Source organism: Talpa europaea (genome assembly GCF_964194135.1).
Source record: "Talpa europaea genome assembly, chromosome: 11".
NCBI classification, from domain to species: Eukaryota; Metazoa; Chordata; class Mammalia; order Eulipotyphla; family Talpidae; genus Talpa; species Talpa europaea.
The window spans coordinates 103,980,333-103,999,966 of NC_140078.1; the positions used below are offsets into that span (position 1 = coordinate 103,980,333).

The 19,634-nt window shown below is 59.7% G+C and overlaps 1 protein-coding gene across 4 annotated transcripts in view; it reads right to left on the reverse strand.

Annotated features, from left to right (window-relative positions):
- The window catches only part of CNTN4 (contactin 4), a gene marked incomplete at both ends in the record, with an annotated part of 224,911 nt that overhangs the window by 117,362 nt on the left and 87,915 nt on the right, over positions 1-19,634 (reverse strand). For all 4 annotated transcript variants that reach the window (XM_084246783.1, XM_084246781.1, XM_084246782.1 and 1 more), the window contains one exon: positions 3,840-3,935. In XM_084246783.1, coding sequence (XP_084102909.1) covers positions 3,840-3,935 — 96 coding nt within the window. The remainder of the gene's footprint in view (positions 1-3,839; positions 3,936-19,634) is intronic.

Sequence of the window (19,634 nt, forward strand, 5' to 3'; positions counted from 1 at the left end):
CTCACAGCCAGGGGAGGGCTTGCCGCCCCGCGACCCCGTCGCGCTGGACGTGACCCCGCTCCCGAAGCTGGATGCAAACCGAGACCCGCGGCTGTCACCTGGGCCGGCTCCTCTGAGTAAATTGGACGGCGCCCACAGAGTGGCCAGCCTAGGGAGCCCCCTGTGCCGCGCGCGGCCCCTGGCTGGGAGCATGGCTTGCCCCCATTCACGTCACCTTCGCATTCCAAGGCCTTGGAAGTCTGTGCGTCTCCAGGGACGTCTGAGGGACGAGGAGTGGTCCCAGCCCCGCACAGGGTGGAAGGGCCTGGTCTCTGCAGCCGGGATGCCGGCGAGGGCCGCAAGCGAGCCTTTTCCCGCAACCTAGCTCGGCCTCCCCCTCCAGGCGCGGCCCTTGCGTCAACACAGCCCCCCACGGCCCTACCTGCTGGGCAGGACGCCGACTCCAGCATCTCCCCTAACTTCGGGAGAGCTGACCCTTCCAAACCCAGGTCCCAGGACGCAGGGAGGGGTGGAGGGGGAGGGCGCCCAAGGAAAGAAAAAAAAGGTCTGAGGGACGCACCACGCCCTGGCCTCCTGGCCCCGTGAGCGTCCACCTCCCTCCTCCCGGCCCAGGGCCATGGGGGTCCTGCCTGCGGCCCACATGGTGGATTCACAGCAGGTTCCGGGCTCTGTAGCCAGGAGCCCCATGGAGGTGAAATGTCAGCACTGTTGGGGTTCCCTGCACCAGCGGGACGGCGAAGGAGCCGCAAAGCTGCAGAGGTCACCTCGCAGGCGTCGAAGTGGCTGCTTCACCTGGCTCCTGCCCCTGGGGGATTGGGAGGTCTGGCCAGAGCAGCACTGGATCCTGTTCAAGCCCTGGACCTGCGCAGGCAGGTGACCCCACAGTTAGCTAAGTGCACCTGGGCTTTAAAACATCCCTGGGGAAATAGAAGGTTGTCAAAAAGAGCCTGGAACCCCCAAGCGCAGGGCCCGCGTCCCCGGCAGCAGGCACCCGGGAGAGCCGGCTCCCTGCGAGCGCCGCCGACCTCAGGTGAGGCAGTGCCCGCGGTGCCGGGCAGTGAGCGCCTGCTTTGTGCCGCCCGGGAGCCTGCCAGGCTCCCGGGCTGCTCCGGCTCAGGGACAGGCTCTCACGCATTGCCATGCGCCCTGAAAGCGCGGGTCCCACTCTCCACTCAGGGTGAGCGATTTATTCCAGCAGGCAGGGCCATTTATTCCTGCAGTAAGTTGACAAGTGCCCTGTCAAGGGACATGCTGAACCTCAGTATATATGGGCTTTAGAAAAATAAAAATCACTCACCTACAGGCATCTAACATATCTCTGCTCTGACCACCTCTTTGTTCTTGCGTTTTCTGCGCGGGAGCAAGAGCTGCCCTCCCGGCCCCGCGCCCTGCCCTGCACCTGAGACACACCCACAAACATTCAGCTCTGGAAGGCAATGGCGACAGTCTGCAGCAACTAATTAGCAATATGTCTTGACAACACATTTAGCTCCCGCTTCTCAAGACAGTTTCTCCCCAGGCACGGGAAGGAGTAACCTTTCCAAATAACGGGGCTCTCTGCAGGACACCACTCAGGGCCAGGGACACACGTCTTAAATGGAAGTGCAGCCGCAGGTCCCCCCACGGGGCTGGGGTCTTCTTAATGCGATCCGGGGGTCAGCGCGATCTCAGGGTCAGTTTGCTTTTACAGAGAGTGTGGGCAACGGTATGGTTTAAGCGCTTAAGTGCCACTTGGGCCCGACACCTTGTGAATCCATTTGGGGAGCTGCTGGGTTGGTCAGCGTGGCCCTTGGAAGCAGCGCCCTGGTAGTCACCCCTGCCAGGGGCTCTCCCGCTGCCCACGGGCCTTTCTCATTAATAACAGACTGTCCTGCCCCCACAGCGGTGACTCCCAGACCAACTGCTGTTTCTTCTAGGGCGCCGGCCTATTGCCTCGGAGCTGGAAGATGGGGCTGCGGGCACCACGGTCGGAATCGCCGTCCCAGGAAGCTCACCCGCCAGAGCAATCCAGCGCAAGCAGCGGACGGAGGGTCTCTTCCCGGCTCCTCTCGGGTCCAGAACGGTCGGCCAGCTTCCTATGTGTGCCCTAAGAGCCGGGGATCCAGGGCCCTGGCAGTGGAGACTATGCTGACCCAGTTTCAGATCAGGTCGGGTTCCCAGGCCTCGGACAGCACGTCCTCACCGGACTGGACATGGGCCTGGGAGGGCCCGTCCTGACACCCGTTGGGTCCCTGCTGGAAGGACCCCAGAGCCGCCCCTTCCTTCCTGCTGAAAGGCGAGATGCAGAGGGGCGACGTCCAGCGGGTGTCTCTGAGGACAGGGCCAGTCCGGCCGCACAGGCAGCCCCGCCCTGGGACCTCGGCCTCCAGCGCCAATCGCCGTCACGTCCTAGACGCCGGCCCCTTGCCTCAAGCAGAGGAGGACACTGACCCGGCGGACACGGGCGTCCTGGGACTCGCGCTCCACGTGGACAGTGGAAGAGCGGGCGCCACGCCGGGGCCAGAGGAGGGGCGCCGCGCCCGGCAGCACATGCAGCCGCCTCTCAGTCCAAGTGGCAAGGGCCCCGCCTCACCTCAGGGCCCGAACTCTGCTGAGCCGCCGACTCCCAGCCAGGCCCGTCCCAGCCCCACGCACTGCACTGAAGCCGTTATTTGCAGAGGCCGATGAGGCCGAGCTCGGCCTGGCAGGCAGGGACATGGGGTGGACGTCCAGGGCGGCCGCGGCAGGCCTCGGGGAGACCAGGCCACACTGAGGGGTGCCTGCCGCTCTGCCCAGGCGAGGGGAGGGAGCGGGGCCGGGCCTCACGGGGCCAGCTGCACCCGGCTCCCACACGCCCTGGGGGTGGGGCGGCGACGGCACATGGGGCCTCTGCAGCTCCATGAGGGGCTGCCACATCCCGTGTTTCCAACATCTCTGCGGAAGATAACGTAACACAAGGAGCAGGTCACATAATACTTCACTCTCTTAAACCCAAACTCAGCAAGATTTTAAAAATTCTCGGCCCCCTGAGGTCTACACCACACCCCAGTCCTTCCAGAGAGAGAAACACACTGCAGCTGAGAAGGTGCCTGCAGCCGGGAGGGGCTGCCTCTCCTGAATCCTGGGTCTGCGCGGGGAGCCTTCAATGCCACAGCCTGGTCCCTCAGCACGTCCAGCCGCACGGCCGGGGCACGGCCAGTTAATAACAGATGCAGACTCCACGGGGCCTCTTGGGAGGCACATCTGAGGAACATTTGCCCGTTTAAAACTTGTCACATGAATGGAAAGCAAGACGCGTGCTCCAAAGACAAGCAATTTCCTGATTGAACTTGAATTTCAAGCCCAGGCAAATAAAAAGCATTATGGGAAGCCTGATAATAAAATCAGAGGTGTCTGGACGTTTTAATTGTGTCAGTAGCTGCCACGTGTATTAGGTTTCCCACCCCCAGGGCTTGTGAAGACAGAGATACATTCTATTTGGCCGGGACAACGCTGTAAAGATCTGGGGGTCACACTGGGAGCCGAGCGACGGGGAGGGGAGCCGTGGAGACCTCGGTGGGGGTGGGGAGGGGATCTGGGCGTGGCCGCTGGCCCAAATCACAGGGTGGCCGAGCTGGCCCCGGCCAGAGGGAGCCCAGCCCCACGGGCACGACGTGAGGGCTCCGGAAGGTGCCTGGAGTCTGAGGGTCGGCGCCTCCCCGTGCCCAGCCGGCGCAGGTGGGCGGGCGGAAGCTGCTGCCCTGGCCCTCCCCAGACAGCCCCGCCCATGCTGCTCCTGGACACGGTGAGGGGGACTCGGGGAACCCTCCCCAAGATGCCGTCCCCTCAGCTGGAGCCCAGAGGGCGGCGGCGGGTGTTACCTCCGGAGTGGGCCGGCGGGCCGCACAGCAGCACCATCCCCTGGCCTTGGCGGACGGACACGGTGCTCCTCGTCCTCGTCTGGAAGTTTTCAAGATCTAACGAGAGAAACAGAGAAGGGTTGACGATGCGCAGCCCCGCGGTCTGGGAGAGCGCCCGTTCACAGGGCCACCAGCTCAGTCCTGGCGGAGCCATGGCCGTCAGGGGCGCTGAGCCTTCCTGCCCACGTGGCTGCCTGCTCGCTGGTCCTGTGTCTACACTGTCCACTGAGGAGTCGCCTGTCCGGCTGGGAGTCCAGCATCATCACACTAGATGCTGGACCCGACCCTCGGCCACACGGCCTCATTCTTACTGCCCGAGGGCTGATGCAGCTCCTGGCATGCACTGGACAGCAGAGACAGGCCAGTCCCGGAAATAAGGTCCTGCTCGCAGGACGGGTGCAGAGACTGAGGCTGGACGATGGTCAGTGGCCTCCCCGGCCCCATGTTCACATCTCACCTGACGTGACTTGTGTCTGCCGACACGCAAGTCCACCTGCTGGACAGCCCCTCTCTGTCCCCGGTCCTGTTGGGAACAGGTTCCCTTCTCTTGAGGTGTCAGGTCTGCTTAGGGTTAAGATGTTACACCCTCAGGCCACCCCCAGTCCCTATGCAGCCACCCAGGACAGTGAATGAGGTTAGAAATGTGTCCCCCAAGGTGACATGCTGTTACATCCGCTCCCCACGAGGAGGCTTGCCATGTCCCCTCGTTCTTCATCGTGTGAGACATTCAACAGGCTGGCTGCAATCAGATTTGGGGTATTTGGGGCAGGTGTGCGCTGCAGCCAGCACAACCTCTTCTGGAAGCCTGGGACCACGACCTCCTCGCTGGCTGTCTCAGGTGGCCCCAGCACAAAGCTGCGGGTCAAGTGCCAGGACTGCCCCCGTTTTGCAGTCCAGTAAAGAGGCCCATGAGGGTTAAAGGTGACGCATTCCCCACAGCCACAAACGGGTTTCTCAACTCAGGCTTGGTTTGGGGAATAGTTCAGGGTATGAGAAAATATATACATTCCTATCTTGGCATCTTCTTCTGCAACTAGAGTAACTTAAAGCTCCTACATTATTATTTATTTTTTAAAACTTTATTTATGCATACAAGAACTGGGGTACAGTCCAGAGGTGCAGGGGTGATTCACCAGAGACAGAGCAGGGAGCAGAACAGGTGGACCCACTGAAATCCACTGCTGAGGGGAGCAGCGGGGCGACAGGACAGGTCTGCCGCGCCATGTGGGCAGCTCCCTGGCCGGCTGGGGATCAAACTCATGCTGCAGAGGTTGTTGATAGCTTCATTGTGCTGTGCTTAACCCCTTGTGCCACCAGGGAGGCCCCCCACTTTTATTTTAACTCACTAAGTACAAGTGACATTGCACGAGGCAGCAGCTGGCTCAGGACAGATGCACCGAGCCCGAGAGCTCAGAGGCAGGGTCCCAGAGGAGCCGCGGGCGGCTCAGCTCTAGGGATGTGAGTGCTCAGCACAGAGACCTGAGCCACAGTCTGCTGAGATGGACTGGTCACTCAACGAACAGCAGGGAGGCCAGCCGTGATGTTTTCTTCTTTAGGGAAAGGCCCGAGAGGCCTTCAAAGGGATGACACCAGAGAGTTCCAAACTCAGTCTGGCTTGAGTACAGGTCAGCATCACCCCAGAGCAGGGCCGAGGCGGGCTGGGGTGTCATGTCCACACCTCACAGCAGCCGGCCCAGCCGGTGCTCTCTGGACCATCGCGGCCACGGCGGCAGTGGGGAGGGGAGGAAACCAGCGACCCGCAGTCCTTGCTGTCCTCCCTGAGCTCACAGGACTGGTGCCGGTTTCTCCCTTTTTAGTTCGTAAGTCCGTGTGGTTCTGCGAGGTTCGGGTGCTCAGAAAACATCGCATGAAACTGGTATGTGATCAGATATTCAGACTCATTTCTTAGCAGGTAATTAAAACAGGCCCGGGACAGGGGACACGACCCGCAGAGCGACCAAGGGGCAGACGGAGCGGGGCCGAGGTGTCCCCCGGGTGTCTTCACTTCCTCACAGGCCGGTATGGTGCCAATGCCCGGCTTCAAGGAAGGCCTGACGGGCAGCGGCTGGACGAGATGGCAGCGGTGGAGCATGGGCCTTTCCAGGGTGCTGGAGCGCGATGCATGTCCACCGAGGAAGGCTGTCACCTGGGCGCACTGCACCCCACCTTTCCTCTCATTAAAGGCTCCACCAGCCCTGGCAGCACAGAACAAGCCGCAGAGGCTGGGAGAGGACCCTGTCCAGCTGTGGCTGCTCCTCCTGACCCTGACACCAGCCGGGGCGGTTTTCTGATGAAGGGCTACGTGTGGGTGGGTTTGGAGGCCTGTGTGCTCACGGCCAGCCCTCCCAGCAACGTCCCCACGTTAGCTCGTGTGGGGTCATTTGATGGGGTCCTGGGCCTGCAAGAACGCACACGGGCGCTCCCAGCACCTTGGCCTTCCCACCGAAGCCCAAGAGCAGCCGGCTGTGGAGCATACGGGGCGTGCTCCGAGCCAGACAAACCCTGCAGACCTCACCCCTCCCGCTCCAGGCTCAGTGCTCGACTGGCAGACGTTATCGCAGGGCCGAGGCTTCCACCTTGCCAGGGAGCGGCGAGGAGCAAGCTGCCTCTCCCTGCCCACCGCCCTGCAGGGCCTCGGGCTTGCTCGCTGGTCACTGAGGTGGGGAAGAGCATCCAGACTAGCTGTTCACCCCTGCGCGAGAGCAGGTGCTGGCCAGCTCCCCGCCCACTGGAGGGTGTACAGGAACACTCACATCTCGGCGCCGTGGTGTCCCGACCTACTGCCCCTTTGCTGTTCCATGGGGTGGGGAGTTTAAGAAGCAGGTGCGGAGGGTGAAGCTGAACCAGAAGATAATCAGAACCATCTCCAGTGAGAAGCGGGGCTGTGGCATGGAGGGGAAGGAGGCAGGCCGGGGTCGCCCCTGCGGATGTGGCAGGTGGTCACCAGGAGACGGTGGGGACAGTGATATCAGTACCCCCCCCTCCGCGCCCAGGATAACACGCCTCTGCCGTGCTCCTCAGAACAGCTTGTTTTTCTAACTTTGTATATTGTTCATGGACACGTGTTCTGTAGACTAAAAAAAAAAAAATGGTTGTACTTGTTGGTGTTGATTTCATCCATCATCATTAACATCAACTTTTCCCGAAAGCCAGGTGCTCAGGAGCACAGCGCGTGAGGGCAGACGTGTTTTCCTATCATATTGCAAACAACGGTCCTGCATTCTCCCACGGGATGTAATACCAGCATTTTATTTTTAAAGGAGATCAGAAAGTATGCGTCTCTCCTGGAATGGGGTGCTTACGGAGAGCAGAAGTGATTTAGCAGTGAAATTTCTGGGGGCGTGAGTGCGCAAAGGTCTTAAAGCTGCAATCTGTGATAAATAATAAAGAAGTCGAAATATGAGAAAACAATTGGAATGCAGACTGCAGAGTCCACACGGGGAAGAAAACCGCACACGCCCCGCTGGACAGGCCCTCGGAGCGGGGGGAGCCGCTCGCAAAGGCTACTGGGCGTGCTGGCGAGGCCGTCGGAGAAGAGCAGTCAGCAAGACATGGGCTCCTCACGCAGGCGTCGGCGCGCGGGCGAGGGCGGCCCGCGGGGAGCCGTGGAGGAGGGAGATGGCACTTCGGCTTCTCAGGCCAGGGAAGGCTGGCGACAGCCCCGCGTCAGCACTGGCAGAGACCCGGAGAGGGAAGTGGACACGGCGATCCGGGCACGGAACACGGCGCTGCTCACGGCCCGGGGGAGGGCGCGGGGAGCCTGGATCTGCCCATCTGCACGGGGGCTCAGAACACGCCGGGGCCGGCGCCAGTCCCCCGTGTTACTGCTTCCCCCGATTTTGGAAAAAAGCAATCAAAAGACATCAACCCCGGCTTGGGGAAACAGTCAAGCGCCGCCTCTGCTGGGGCTGCGATGTCCACGGCGGTGACGGGGCGCTTTACAAAGAGGAGGTGCCTGCCGACCACAGCTCACTCACCACAATGCCCACACGCCGCCCCTCGGCTCCCCCAGAGTGCGCGGGCCTGGGGGTCACATCTGCCGTTTCTTAGATTGAGACACCCCCTCCCCGAAAATAAATTTACAAGCCGGACGAGAGGCAAGCCGCGTCCCGGACAGCCTCTGCGCGGAGCAAGCAGCAGCACCCGTTAGCAAGACGGGGTGCTGGCTCCGCGCTCGGGACACAGGGGCTGCCCACGCGGGCTGACGGCTCGGTCACGTTCCCACCCGACAGCGCCGTGAGTCACTTACTCTCCTTCGACTCCTGCCACTTCACATCCGTTATCAAGGCAGTAGTTCCTAACTTAGAAGGTTTAAGATCACACACGCCAAGTGCGTCGCGTACCGCCTGGCCCCAGCTCAGTGTACTGGACTGTGAACACCATCACTGTCACTCCTGGACACTGAAGCAAAGTCTCCAAAAATGAGACGGGGCAGAGTGAGAGAGGCCAAGCCCCCAGCCCGCCCCCCCTGGAGGGAGAAGTCCATCTGGGCTGGCAGGACATGCCGCAGGACCCGGGATGTGCCTGATTTTCAAGTCCAGACAGGAGCTGACATGAGCCAGATAACTTATTCTCCGCAGAGCATGTAAAGCCACTTTCCTATGACTCACAGCGAAAACACGCTCACGTGTCCTGGGCTCAGAAACGCTGACGACACCCTCGGAGACAGCCGTGTGCTCCTTCATGTAATGGTGGACAACACCGTCAGCAGCCAGGGAAACCGGTGCTTATCTTTACAAAGCATGCACAAAAACAGTATTTTAACTAGAAATAAAGGGTAAGATATATGACTACTGATTATACACAGGTATGTATTAAGGCTAAAGTTTTAGGGGTTCGCACCACACGGAAACAGGAGCGAGACGATGACATCTAGACGTGCATCAAAGCACAAAGTCCCGACAGATGCGCGTGCCATGCCTTGCTTTCCTTACATCTTATTTTTGTATTGATTTTTTTGGCAAGTAATTTGTGAGTTCCTCTTTTGCCCCAAGTGTGGTGTCTGCCATTTTATCTCCCAACAACTAAGATGAAACAAAGCGAAACCTCTGACTACGCTAAGGACCGCACCCACGATCACGACCCCGCCTGCTGGGAGGCGAACGGAAGGGATGGGCATCTGACTCTCCGTGTGGCGTGGCACGGAAAAGGGAAGCAGATCTCTCTCCTGGAGCCCTCTAGACAGAGGAGGAGGGTCTTGCTGATACGCAGCTGACAAAGGCCTCATTTTCAGAGCTGGCTTGTGACCTGGACGTCCGGAGCCCCTGGCGCGGGCCTGTGGGCACCTGGGGCAGGAAGGAAGAACCGGGGGCTCGCCCAGGCGCTGACACCAACCTGGCACTCTCCCTCCCGAGCCTGCCTCCCCCACAGCCCCCTGCCCCATCTGCCCTTCTCTCCCCGTCTCTGCTCGTGCCAGATGAAACTCTGTAAATGCAGCACTGCTGCGAAATTTTAAAACTGCCAGCGGCTGCAAGCACATGACCCTGCTGCCTGTCATTTACAGGGAGGAGTGGATTAGCTCAGACGGCTTCCTCTTGACAACCACGCAAGCATGGAGTCTCTGAACGCGAGTTTTAATTAGCCAGAAAAGATACAAAGGGAAATGTAATCTGTGAAGTAAGAGGGAACACAAGCAAGGCCGAGAGCTCAAGCAGGGATTCGCGGCTTAACAGCCGGATGAGGAGAGACACGTCTGGGCTGGAGCCTGCACCGGCCCAAGAGGCGGGGCCCCCTCTGGCCCCACCCCTGCACCCCTTAGGGTTTCCCACAAGGGCCTGGAGACAGAGACTTAAAGCTTGCTCTTTGCAGAGCACCATCAAGGGGATGCACTGAGGAGGCTGCTGTGGAAATTTAACTGCTTTGTACATATTAACTCCCTGCGAGCGCCGTAAGGTCAGCTTCAGTTCACTTACACAAAAACCACAACCCCCCACTTTCTGCGCATTCATTCATTTAATCCTCCCAGCAACGCTATGAGCTAGTTTAGTACGAATCCCATTTTCTAGGAAGAACAATCCGTGTCCCAGGTCAGGGGCCGTGTACACAGCACATGTGGGTGGGGTCCAGGTCACTGACCCCACACCCCCTGCGCAGCCTCCCTTCCGCCTCCATGATCTCCTCGGGGTGACGCCCACCCCTGCGCCTGGGAGGCGCCCGCACGACCCACCCCTGCTATTATGCTCTTGACCTTCCAGGAGGAGGATGCTGGCTCTGCTGCCCCGCTCTCGGCCACGGGAGAGCTCCCCCGACGGCTGGTTTCCTTCCCATTTGGGTTCTTTTCTCTTTCTTCATTTCTTGGGCATTTTATTTCATCGAGACCTTTGTGCTCTCTAAAGCGGCCAAAGAACAAGCCAGTTTAAAATGCCTGAGTTTCCCTGTGTGTTCCGGGAAGCGTGCGCGCAGCTCGCGGGTTACTGGGATCCTGTGACGCGGCCCCCTGAATAACGCTGCTCCCCTTTGGAGACAGGTGCCCTGAAACACGCGGTGTGACGACCGGCAAGGCGCGATCCCCCGCGTCTCGCCCTCACGCCGAGGGTCGGCAGGCAGCCGAATTCTCTTTGGTTTCTCACTTGCAGACACAAACGGACACAAAGGCTTCAGGAAAGCATCTGGCACATTCTGGAATGAAAGGTGGACCCTGCATTTACCTCCAGGGGAAGAGCCGCCCTGCGCTCTTCTGCTCTTCTTCAGACGCCTCCAGGCCAGCCCTGCCCCGTGCTCGGTCCCCTGGCTCGGAAAGCGCCTGAGCCGAGTCTGGCTTATTGTGCGTTCTCCAGGCTCCTCACATGTGCCCCTGCACACGGGGCTCTCTGAGTGCCCGGCCACACCGGTGTCCCGACCCCGTCCATCCCTCCGCTCGCAGCTGTGATCTGACTCGGTGAGGCATGGAGGAGCCTGGTGGGCGACGGACCCCCCCGTTTCTCACATGTGTCGGGGCCCAGGGAGACCCGTCGGACTTGAGGGACGCCCTCGTATTGCTCCAGCCATGGGGGACTTCTGTGCGCCCGATGGGGGCACCTGGCAGAGACCCCAGTGTGGAAATGCCGGCTCAGACGCCACTTCCCCGGGGAGGGCCCGAGGCTGGGAGCCAGGCCCCCCCATGCAGACTGCAGGGCTGCTGTCAGCCACCCGCGTTCACCAATCATCTGCTTTCACCCAGTGAGCGGTTTCTGTGACTCGACAGACTGCGGATTGCTCCAGCTTTGGCAGAAAGAACAGGAGTCTTCACTTGGAACTCTGCTCCAGAGCCTTCTCTTCTGAAAATTAAACATCAGCAGTTTGCGATGCCGGGGCCGGCCTCCCTGCAGACAGGCCGCGGCGCCCATGCCAGACACGTTCAGGAACCCGAGGACACGCGTTCTCCGGTGCTGGCAGGTGCTGGTCTTGACCTGCGAGGGATCCCACGTGGAGAGCGTCCAACCCCAGGCCCCCAGCACCAGCCACGCGACTGGCCACGAGAGTCCCGGTCCTGTGCAAGGAGTCACCGTGTCAAACACGTCCCAGGCAGGGCCACGTCCTAACCCTGCGCTCAGCAACAGGCACGCCCGCCCCTCCTCGCTCCTGCTCATCAGTGGAAGGAGGGGAGTGAGCTTCGGGTCAAGGGCCTGAGAGGACAGGCTTCCCCAGCAGCGTGGGGAGACGGCGCTGGCTGCCGACTTAGAGGTTGCGCAGACACTGCCAGACCCGACACCTGTGGCCCGCAGAAGGTTCCTTCCAAAGCCAATACAAGACTCTTCACTCCCTCCTCGGCTCAGGAATTCTGAAGGATAAAGCAAGGCCGGGGGACTCACAAGGGCAGTGCCGTCGGCCAGGACTCTGCTCCCATGAAGAGGCACCTGCCTCGCAGGGTGACGGCTCTGGGGATTCGGAGCTGAGGAAGCATCGGCTGGGCAGACCCGGCTGGAAGGGGGTGCTCCCCTCCCCGCCTGCCCTGTCTTCCAGTCTAGAGCTTTCTGGGCTACTGGGTGGCAAATTAGCTGTACCCTGCTTTAAAAGAAATTAAGGGCATAAAAAATGTTCTGTGTATAAATGAAATTCCCAGATGAAGAGCAGCTGTTATTTATGTTGAATTTAAGTTGCTTCGGCAACTTCAACCATATATTTTTATCTCATTTAATTACAGTTTTGCAAATAAAACCATCATCAAATAGGCGTGCAAGCTATGTGCTCCCTCACCATCTACTGAGACGGTACACGGGGAGAAGCAGGAGAGAAGGCTGCCGGCTGGCACATGCACCGATTTTTGGAAATGCTTTCACTTGAGCCACATGCTTTAAAATGCACCACAATGGGGACAGGGACTAAGACAGACTCGGGCCCGCCCTGTAACATGCCCGCCGTGAGCACCTGCTCTGCACCAGCTACCGGTTTAGATCAGACAGAACAAAATGAAACCTCTTTCTTTCCAAAGAGCTTCAAACGGGTAAAATGACCACAAACAAGTAAGTCCACACAGTGTCTCTGCGGTGGGAAGCCAGCACTGCAGAGCGGTAAGTGAGGGGAGCAGGCAGGGAACACTGATACTGCAGACGGGGAAGCCAGCACGAAGGCAGGCCCTTCCCTGCCCACCATTCTTCCAGTGAGGCCCATGCCCCAGCAGGCAGCCCTGGGCCCCTCGGGCTGCCACGCCACACGCCTGTCGTCCTTCAAACAAATTGCCGCGACCTCCGTTCAAGTAGCACCTGAAGAAACTCAAAAAAGTATTTTCTTCTCGCGTCTAAAAGTTTTAAACAGTGCCCTCAGGAAAAACAAACCCCAAATAAGTGAGGAAATGGAAGGCCCAGCAGAGCAGGGGAACAGGCAGCCGTTCCCTGCGGCGGGCGGCAGACAATCTCCCAACTGCTGCTGTGCCGTCGCATCTGATCCTCTGTTTCATCCACTCAGCTGCTCTTGGGATCCGAGAGGCCCAAGGTTCGGGAGCCCGGGGTCAGCGTCTGGGAGTGCTGGCTCCCTGGTTTGGAGAGAGCCTCTCGCCTTCTGCCTGCTTGGTGAGGTGTGAGGGGGAGGTCAGGAAGCCTCCCGTGTATTCTCACACGGGCACCCATCTGTTCCTGGGCTCCTCCGCCAGGACGAATCACCCTCCTGAGGTCCCACCTCTGACACCATCACGCTGGGCGTTAGGATTTCAACTGACCAATTTGGGGCGGGGGGCAGTCCGGCGCTGGTACCAGCCTCTCAGGACTGAGCTCAGGACGTGCTGGTGGTGCTCAACGTCAGCCCTTTGTAGGGGTCCGCCCCAGTCCACGTGTCCTACCCACTTCCCACGCCCAGTCCCTTCTGCTCCACTTACCATCACGCAAACCACACTGCTGTCAAGGCACGTGGCTTGGAGCACAGGCCCACGAGCATGTAAAAACGTTCCCATCGAATAGCTCGCAGGAGTGTTTACGCTACCTGTTATGCTACCTGTGATCGGGACAACTTTAATCTTCCTCGCCAACACTCGGCACTCCACATGCGGGCCATCTGCTGCGGGAAGCGGCGTTTACCGTATCCTGCGTTTCTCTGGTGACTGATACAGCTTTTTTCCATGGTTATGGGTCCCTCATACTTCTCATCCTTCAAATGCCGCTTTCTGTCCCTTACCTCCCTCTACTGGGCTTGTCTTTTTCTTACTGACTCACGGGAGTTCTTTATATATTTGGGAGCCTCTGTCAGTTACATGTTTGTAAATATCTCCTAGAACACGTCTGCTTTGTTTGCACCCTCTTCCTGGCACTTTTTGATGACTGGAAGCCCGATGCACACATCAACCTTTCCTTTGCAGTTAATACTCTTAGTCTCTTCATTTCAGAGACTCTTCCTGACCCCAGAATCATAAGGAAATCCGCCCATGTCTTCTTCTGAAAGCACTGAAGGTTTGTATTCTGATTCCAGTCTCGAGCTCGGCTCTAGCTCACAGGCACACGCTCCACACGCTCACACCCAGATGCACCGAGTCTTTCCAGACGGACAGCTTGGGTGTGCACATATCCCCCCACATTATTCATCGTGATGCAGGACACACAGCCACATTCCCACCCTAAATAACTGTAGGTTACTTGTACAATTATTAAATTCTATTTGCACAGTGAGTTTCTTACATTGGAACCGTGTGAAATACATCCATAATGGGTCACCATGGCCACCAGGGAGCCACCTCCAACCTCTGTACTCTGTAAAGCGAAACTCTACATTCATTAAACACTCACTACCCCACCTCTGCCCCCCATTCTGCTTGCTACCTCAATAAATTTGTACAGCTCCAACAAGTAAAACATCTCAACTTGTTTACTCATGGTAACTCATCGGATGATCAAAACGCCCCTGCGCAGTGGGCAGGGAGGAGGTACTAAGGGCGCTGTGCAGAGGATGCTGGGAGCTCAGAGAAGTTAAAAAACCTGCTCAGAGGTATTTACTCTAATGAGTCAACAGCTGCTCGTGTCTCCACCGGGGTCCTAGTGAGAGATGCCGCTACGAGCACGGGGTGCAGATGCCCCTTCAAGACCCTGCTCTCATCCCGCGTGTCTGTCAACAGATGAAGGTTATGTAGACACACATGTCTATCTGCAAAGTATGTATGTCACCTACATGTAGGCATTTTCCAGCAGGAGGTAGACAGGCAGGTGCCATTTACACAGCACGGATGAACGCTGCAGCTCTGGGCTAAGTCAGACCGAGAAGGCTGACATGCAGCACTGTCACTCACACACTCGGCCGAGGGAAGCCAAACTCACGGCACCAGGCAGCAGAGGGTGAGTGACCAAAGGCAGGGGGTGGGGACATGGGAAGACGCTGGCCAACTCCGTTATGACAGGAATGGGGTCCGAGGGCGGACGCAGCACGGCGGCCAGCTGACTGTACACTTGGTAAGGGAAGAGGCCTGGAATGTCCTCGCCACCACAAAGACATGGTGATGCTGCATGGGGTGAGCTAACCTAGGAGGGCACGGTCTGTGATTTGCAGGTGTGCTGAGTCAGCCCCAGCCACCCTAGCGGACGTGATGCTCTCGGCCTGTTCTGTCGGGAGGTGGGCCGGCGGGGACCGCGGGCGCCGAAGCGAGGGGAGCGGTTCTGGAAGGGAGATGCTGGGAACTCAGAGAAGGGAAGCCATCTGCTCCAAGCCACACCTCTCAGGAGTAAATCTCTGCCTGCGTCTCCATCAGCCTGTGCTGCCAAGGAGGGACGGTGTTTTGGAAGCCTCCATTTTCCCCCCTTGAAGAAGGGCTTCATTATTTATCAAAGCTCAAGCGAGGCGCAAAGATGACGGAACGGAACTGACGCGCTGAGCCTGCGGCGGTGTGAGGCTCGGGTGAGCCGCTGGCCTGTTATTAATATTGCTCTTCCTGATTAATGTTAATTGGAATATTTTAATTGAGGCAATGTTTTACTGCTTTCACAGCACGAGTGCGCTGACGCGCAGAGGACAATTCCCCAGTAACGGAAGGCGAACAAAAGCCACCTTCATCTTCCTAAGCTCTGTAGGGACATGTAGCGACAAAGCGACGCCACCAGTTTGCCAGGGTAGAGAGTGGGGTGAAAACCACACTCAGTTCATTCTTTCAACCTCGATACAGGCAGGCCCTATTGTAGGGCGTGGGACACAGCCACGCAGAGACCTGACAGAAACCAGGGGCGGCAGGTGATATGCTTTAAATGTCATCGTACGTGACAGGTAAAAGACAAGAACAGAAGAGGTAAGAGGGGCTGGAGGCTGGGCGGAGGACTGTGGCTTGAGTTAATGTGGGGGTCGGGCTGAGCCAGTGGGTGACCTCGGAGGGGGCCTCTCCACGCAGACGCGAAGCTCTGACCAGGACCCTGGACACGGGTGGGGACACCGGGAGGCAGCCGGGCAGGAGGGGTGAGTGAGAGCACAGCACTGAGACAGGGTGTCGGGGAGTACTGGGCAGGAGAGTGGGTGCCCGTGGGGCTGGGACGCCTCTTGGGCTTCTGGGGGAACAAGCGGGAGCCACGGCAGGTTTCTGAACAGAAGCGTCACGTGGCTTGACTCGGGCCTTGAGGTCACTCGACTCAGTGCCTCTCAGCAGCGGTAGCCTGTGACCTGCCTGGCAGAGGCCCGGGAGGAAAGATGTAAAGGCCAGTCCCGATGAAGTCCCTGCCCCGAGACTCCCAGGGAAGGGGGCGCAAAGACCACAGTGTGATTCGGGACAGACCTGCGGGGGCCCTGTAGGCGCGAGGACCGAGAACGCGGGGTACTTGTCGCACAGGAGAGGAAGTTCATTCTGCAGCCGTGAGAAAGTCAGGAGGAGAGAAGGGAGACGAGGAGCAGGGCCGCGCGGCGGTGGGCGGATGGCGGCGCGGGCCCAGGGCTGGGGGTCGAGGCCAGGAGGGCGCAGGGCACCAGCCCCGATCCACAAGCTTTCCATGGAGCAGTCTCGCCACAGGCCAGCCTTAAAAATGTTCTGTGATTAAGCTGCAAAAGGTTAAAAAGTCCATGACCTCTGAGAGCACAGTTGACGCCCCAGGCGAACCCCAGCACGGGAAGGTGGAGACATTAACCCCGGTTCCGACACCTGTGGGCTCCGTGCACTTCAGAGGCGCCTCCACCCACGCCCATGGGGAGCCTCCTCAAGCAGCCTCCTCAAGCTCTGGAGGGACCTGTGTGCGCGCGGGGTGAGGGGGTCAGCACCCCCCGGCCCCTGGTTCTGGACATTTCACTCTCCACGTGACGGATGGCATGGAACCTGGACAGGCACCATCTGTCCCCAAACAAAGGCAGCGTCACCTGCTCCCTCGTCCAATCTTTCTTCTAGACGACTTTAGAGAACGCGTGACGTTACGCAAGGACCCGGGCGATCACCATCTCTCCTGATGAGTCTTAAAGAAAGAAGCCGAAACACAACGCGAGCTGGTGACACGCGCTGGTGATTCGCAGCGGCGGGGCCAGCCCAAATTAGGGCTCCTTGAATTAATGCGGCAACGAGAAAACGTGGGGTATATTTAGCTGCCGTATTAAGTATGGATTTTATTTTTGGATTCCAGCTTTCCATTTTCCCTCTCTTCTTGGGGAAACAAGGCCGCGTTAAATCCACAGTATGGTATGGAGGGGGGCACTGAAGAGTCTTTTTGATCGGGTGGCATTTTTAGATTCAGGTATGCCGGGCGGCTGTGCCCGACTGGACTGGAAAAAACTTAAGTGTCGCCGGCCACAGCGACAACCTCTTCACCTCTGCACATTTTGGTGTCTAGAAACCCTTGAGACGAGACCCTCTGGCGACCTCTCCCACTAGGTCCATTAGTCACTGCAGCGACGATGCGGGAAGGTGGAGCGACCGCGTCCCGTCTGTTCAAGGTGCCGCCAAAGTCCCCAAGCCCTCGCCCGCACCAAGCCCCTCAGCGAACTGAGCGGACCCAGGTTGATTCAAAGGGAAACAACACAAACTCGACGCCCACATCTCCAGCGTCAGGAAAGCACGAACCAACGATTCCACGACGACAACCAAACACCTTGCTCTTGCTCCAGCTGCTGCTGCGACGAGTGGAAGGGTAAGGAAAGTAATCGTGCACAGTCTGGGCAAGAGCTGCCTGCACTTTCTGCAGCAGTGAGCACATGGACATCAGGTGCAATAAAAAGGTGACTCTACCCACAGACATTGGATTAGTTTTCGCATTGATCATACATTCCTTTTTTGGATACAAAACGCATTTGAGTCAAAAGACTCCCTTCTGCTTCTCTAAAAAAAGACCGCTTGGAATGCAACGAGATGCTGCTTGCCAACCCAGCAGAATACATCACAGACGCCCCTCCCGGGAGGTCACCCACGCCATGGGAGCATGGGAGGGAAGCTGCTGGGGTGCTCCCACTCCGCAGGAGAGAAGCAGCACAAGGGGGGATGGGGTGGAGGGCAGGGACACGCAGATGCCACCTGTGCCACACCCTGGCGAGCGGGGACGGGCGATCACAAGAGCACCACAGGCCCGGAAGGCCTGGCCTTGGCTGTCGGCTGCTCGCAGCCTGACCGCACTGTGTGCAGGTCCATTCTAGCTCTGGAGCTGGTTCAAGACCGACCCCCGGCCAGCCCCACGCTGCCTTGACCTGCCTGCTAGGGGGTGGGGGCGGCAGGGGAGAAGTGTGAGAAGAGTCTCCAGGTGATGTGGACCCTGCACCCCAGGGGTCCCGGGCTCTCACTGAAATTTGGGGACACAGTGGGGCTCGCAGAAGGGGGCGTGGACGATGCACGGGGCTTTCTGACCAGGGGCAGAGCTGGTGGCATCCCCGGCTCTCACAGCACATGAGGGTCATGTGCCTGCACGCCCAGTGGGGCCAGCAGCCCAGGGCGCCCAGCGCTGTGCTTCCACACCCGCGGGCGGTCTCTGCCAGGAGATCACACGCAGCCCCCCACCGAGTCATGGGGAGGAGCCTCTCCCTTGATCCCGGCAGGGCAGACTTCCACATCAGAGCGGGGTCCCGTGAGGGGTCAGCTCCAGCAGCCTCAGAAGGTACATCCACCTCTGAAGGGCCGCGGCTGCCAGTCGGTGCACGCAGGCGCAGTTAAGGCCTCCAGGACAGGGTGACACTGGGCTCCCGGGGTGGGTGCAGGGGCGAGGGGACAGACACACACAGAGGCCAGGTGAAGACGGACGGACGGGCTGGGCTGCGGCAGACAGAGCCGGGAGAGTGGGGCCGGGGCTCCGGGAGCGCGGGGTGGGCTCTGCTTTCCTCCCGGCTCTGGACTCCCGGCCTCCGCCGCGAAGGGAGAAACCTCTTGTTTTCAGACATCGGGTCTGTGATCCTTTGTTGCCGCCAACTTAGGGGGCTGACGCAACAGGTGTCCGTCCGCCACGTGTGGGGGGACACTCCACGGGTGTGGGCTTCCTTCTCTTCTGAACAGTGTTTCTGCATTAGGCAGCAAGAAATAACGGCAGCCCCTGCCCCCGGCCCCGGCCGCGCGCCTCCTTACAGCAGCTGTGCCCGCTGCCCCGCAGGACTCGTTCTAGTGCCAATCTCGGCCAAGCCGCCCCGTGGGGACAGGGTCTGGAGGACTCAGCTCTGCCGGCCTCCCTCCCCGCTGTCCAGCCCTGACACAGGCCACGTGCAGCTCCGGGGCGCGAGCCCACGGCCGGCAGGGAAGACAGACGCCCAAGAAGCGGGTGAGCTGGATCTCCAGCGTGAAGACGCCATTCCTGCTGCAGACCCGGTGCTAAGCGGTCGCGTTTATGGATCTCAAGTGCGGAACGTGCATCCAAGAGCAGATCGCCGGCCTCGCCACAAGCCAAGTCCAGAAACAGCACAGGGCCGGGGCTGGCAGGCGCTGGCCAGCCTGGTGCACGAGGCGCAGCAGCGGCCAGCATCCGCCCCAGGCGGCGTCGGGAGGGCAGGGGCCTCGGCTGGGCCTGGGCCGGCTCGCCTGCGCAGTAAGCAGGGAGTGCTCAGGCGGGACCCGCAGGGGACTGTCCGCTGGGCGGGCGGCGCGGAGCCCATCTGCCACCAGGCCCGCCGGGGCCCACACCGCCGCAACGGCCACCCTGCCCCCCCGCAGCGGGAGGCAGCCACCCCTGAAGGGCTTTCAGAACAGGAACATCTGTCGGGCGCGGGCGGCTCCCTCCTGACACGGAGCGGGCGGGCCTCCCGGCCTCTCCGGCAGCTGGCTCTTCCAGCTCACTGAGCCACAACCAACCCACTAGGTGACCCCATGCTGCAACGGGCACCTGGCCCAGGTGGGGCCACCCGCAGAGGCCAGCTTCTGCAGCACCGGCCCACCTCTGTGCCCTCCAGGAACTTCACTCCCTGGGCGTAGCTCTGCGGTCTCCGCTTCAA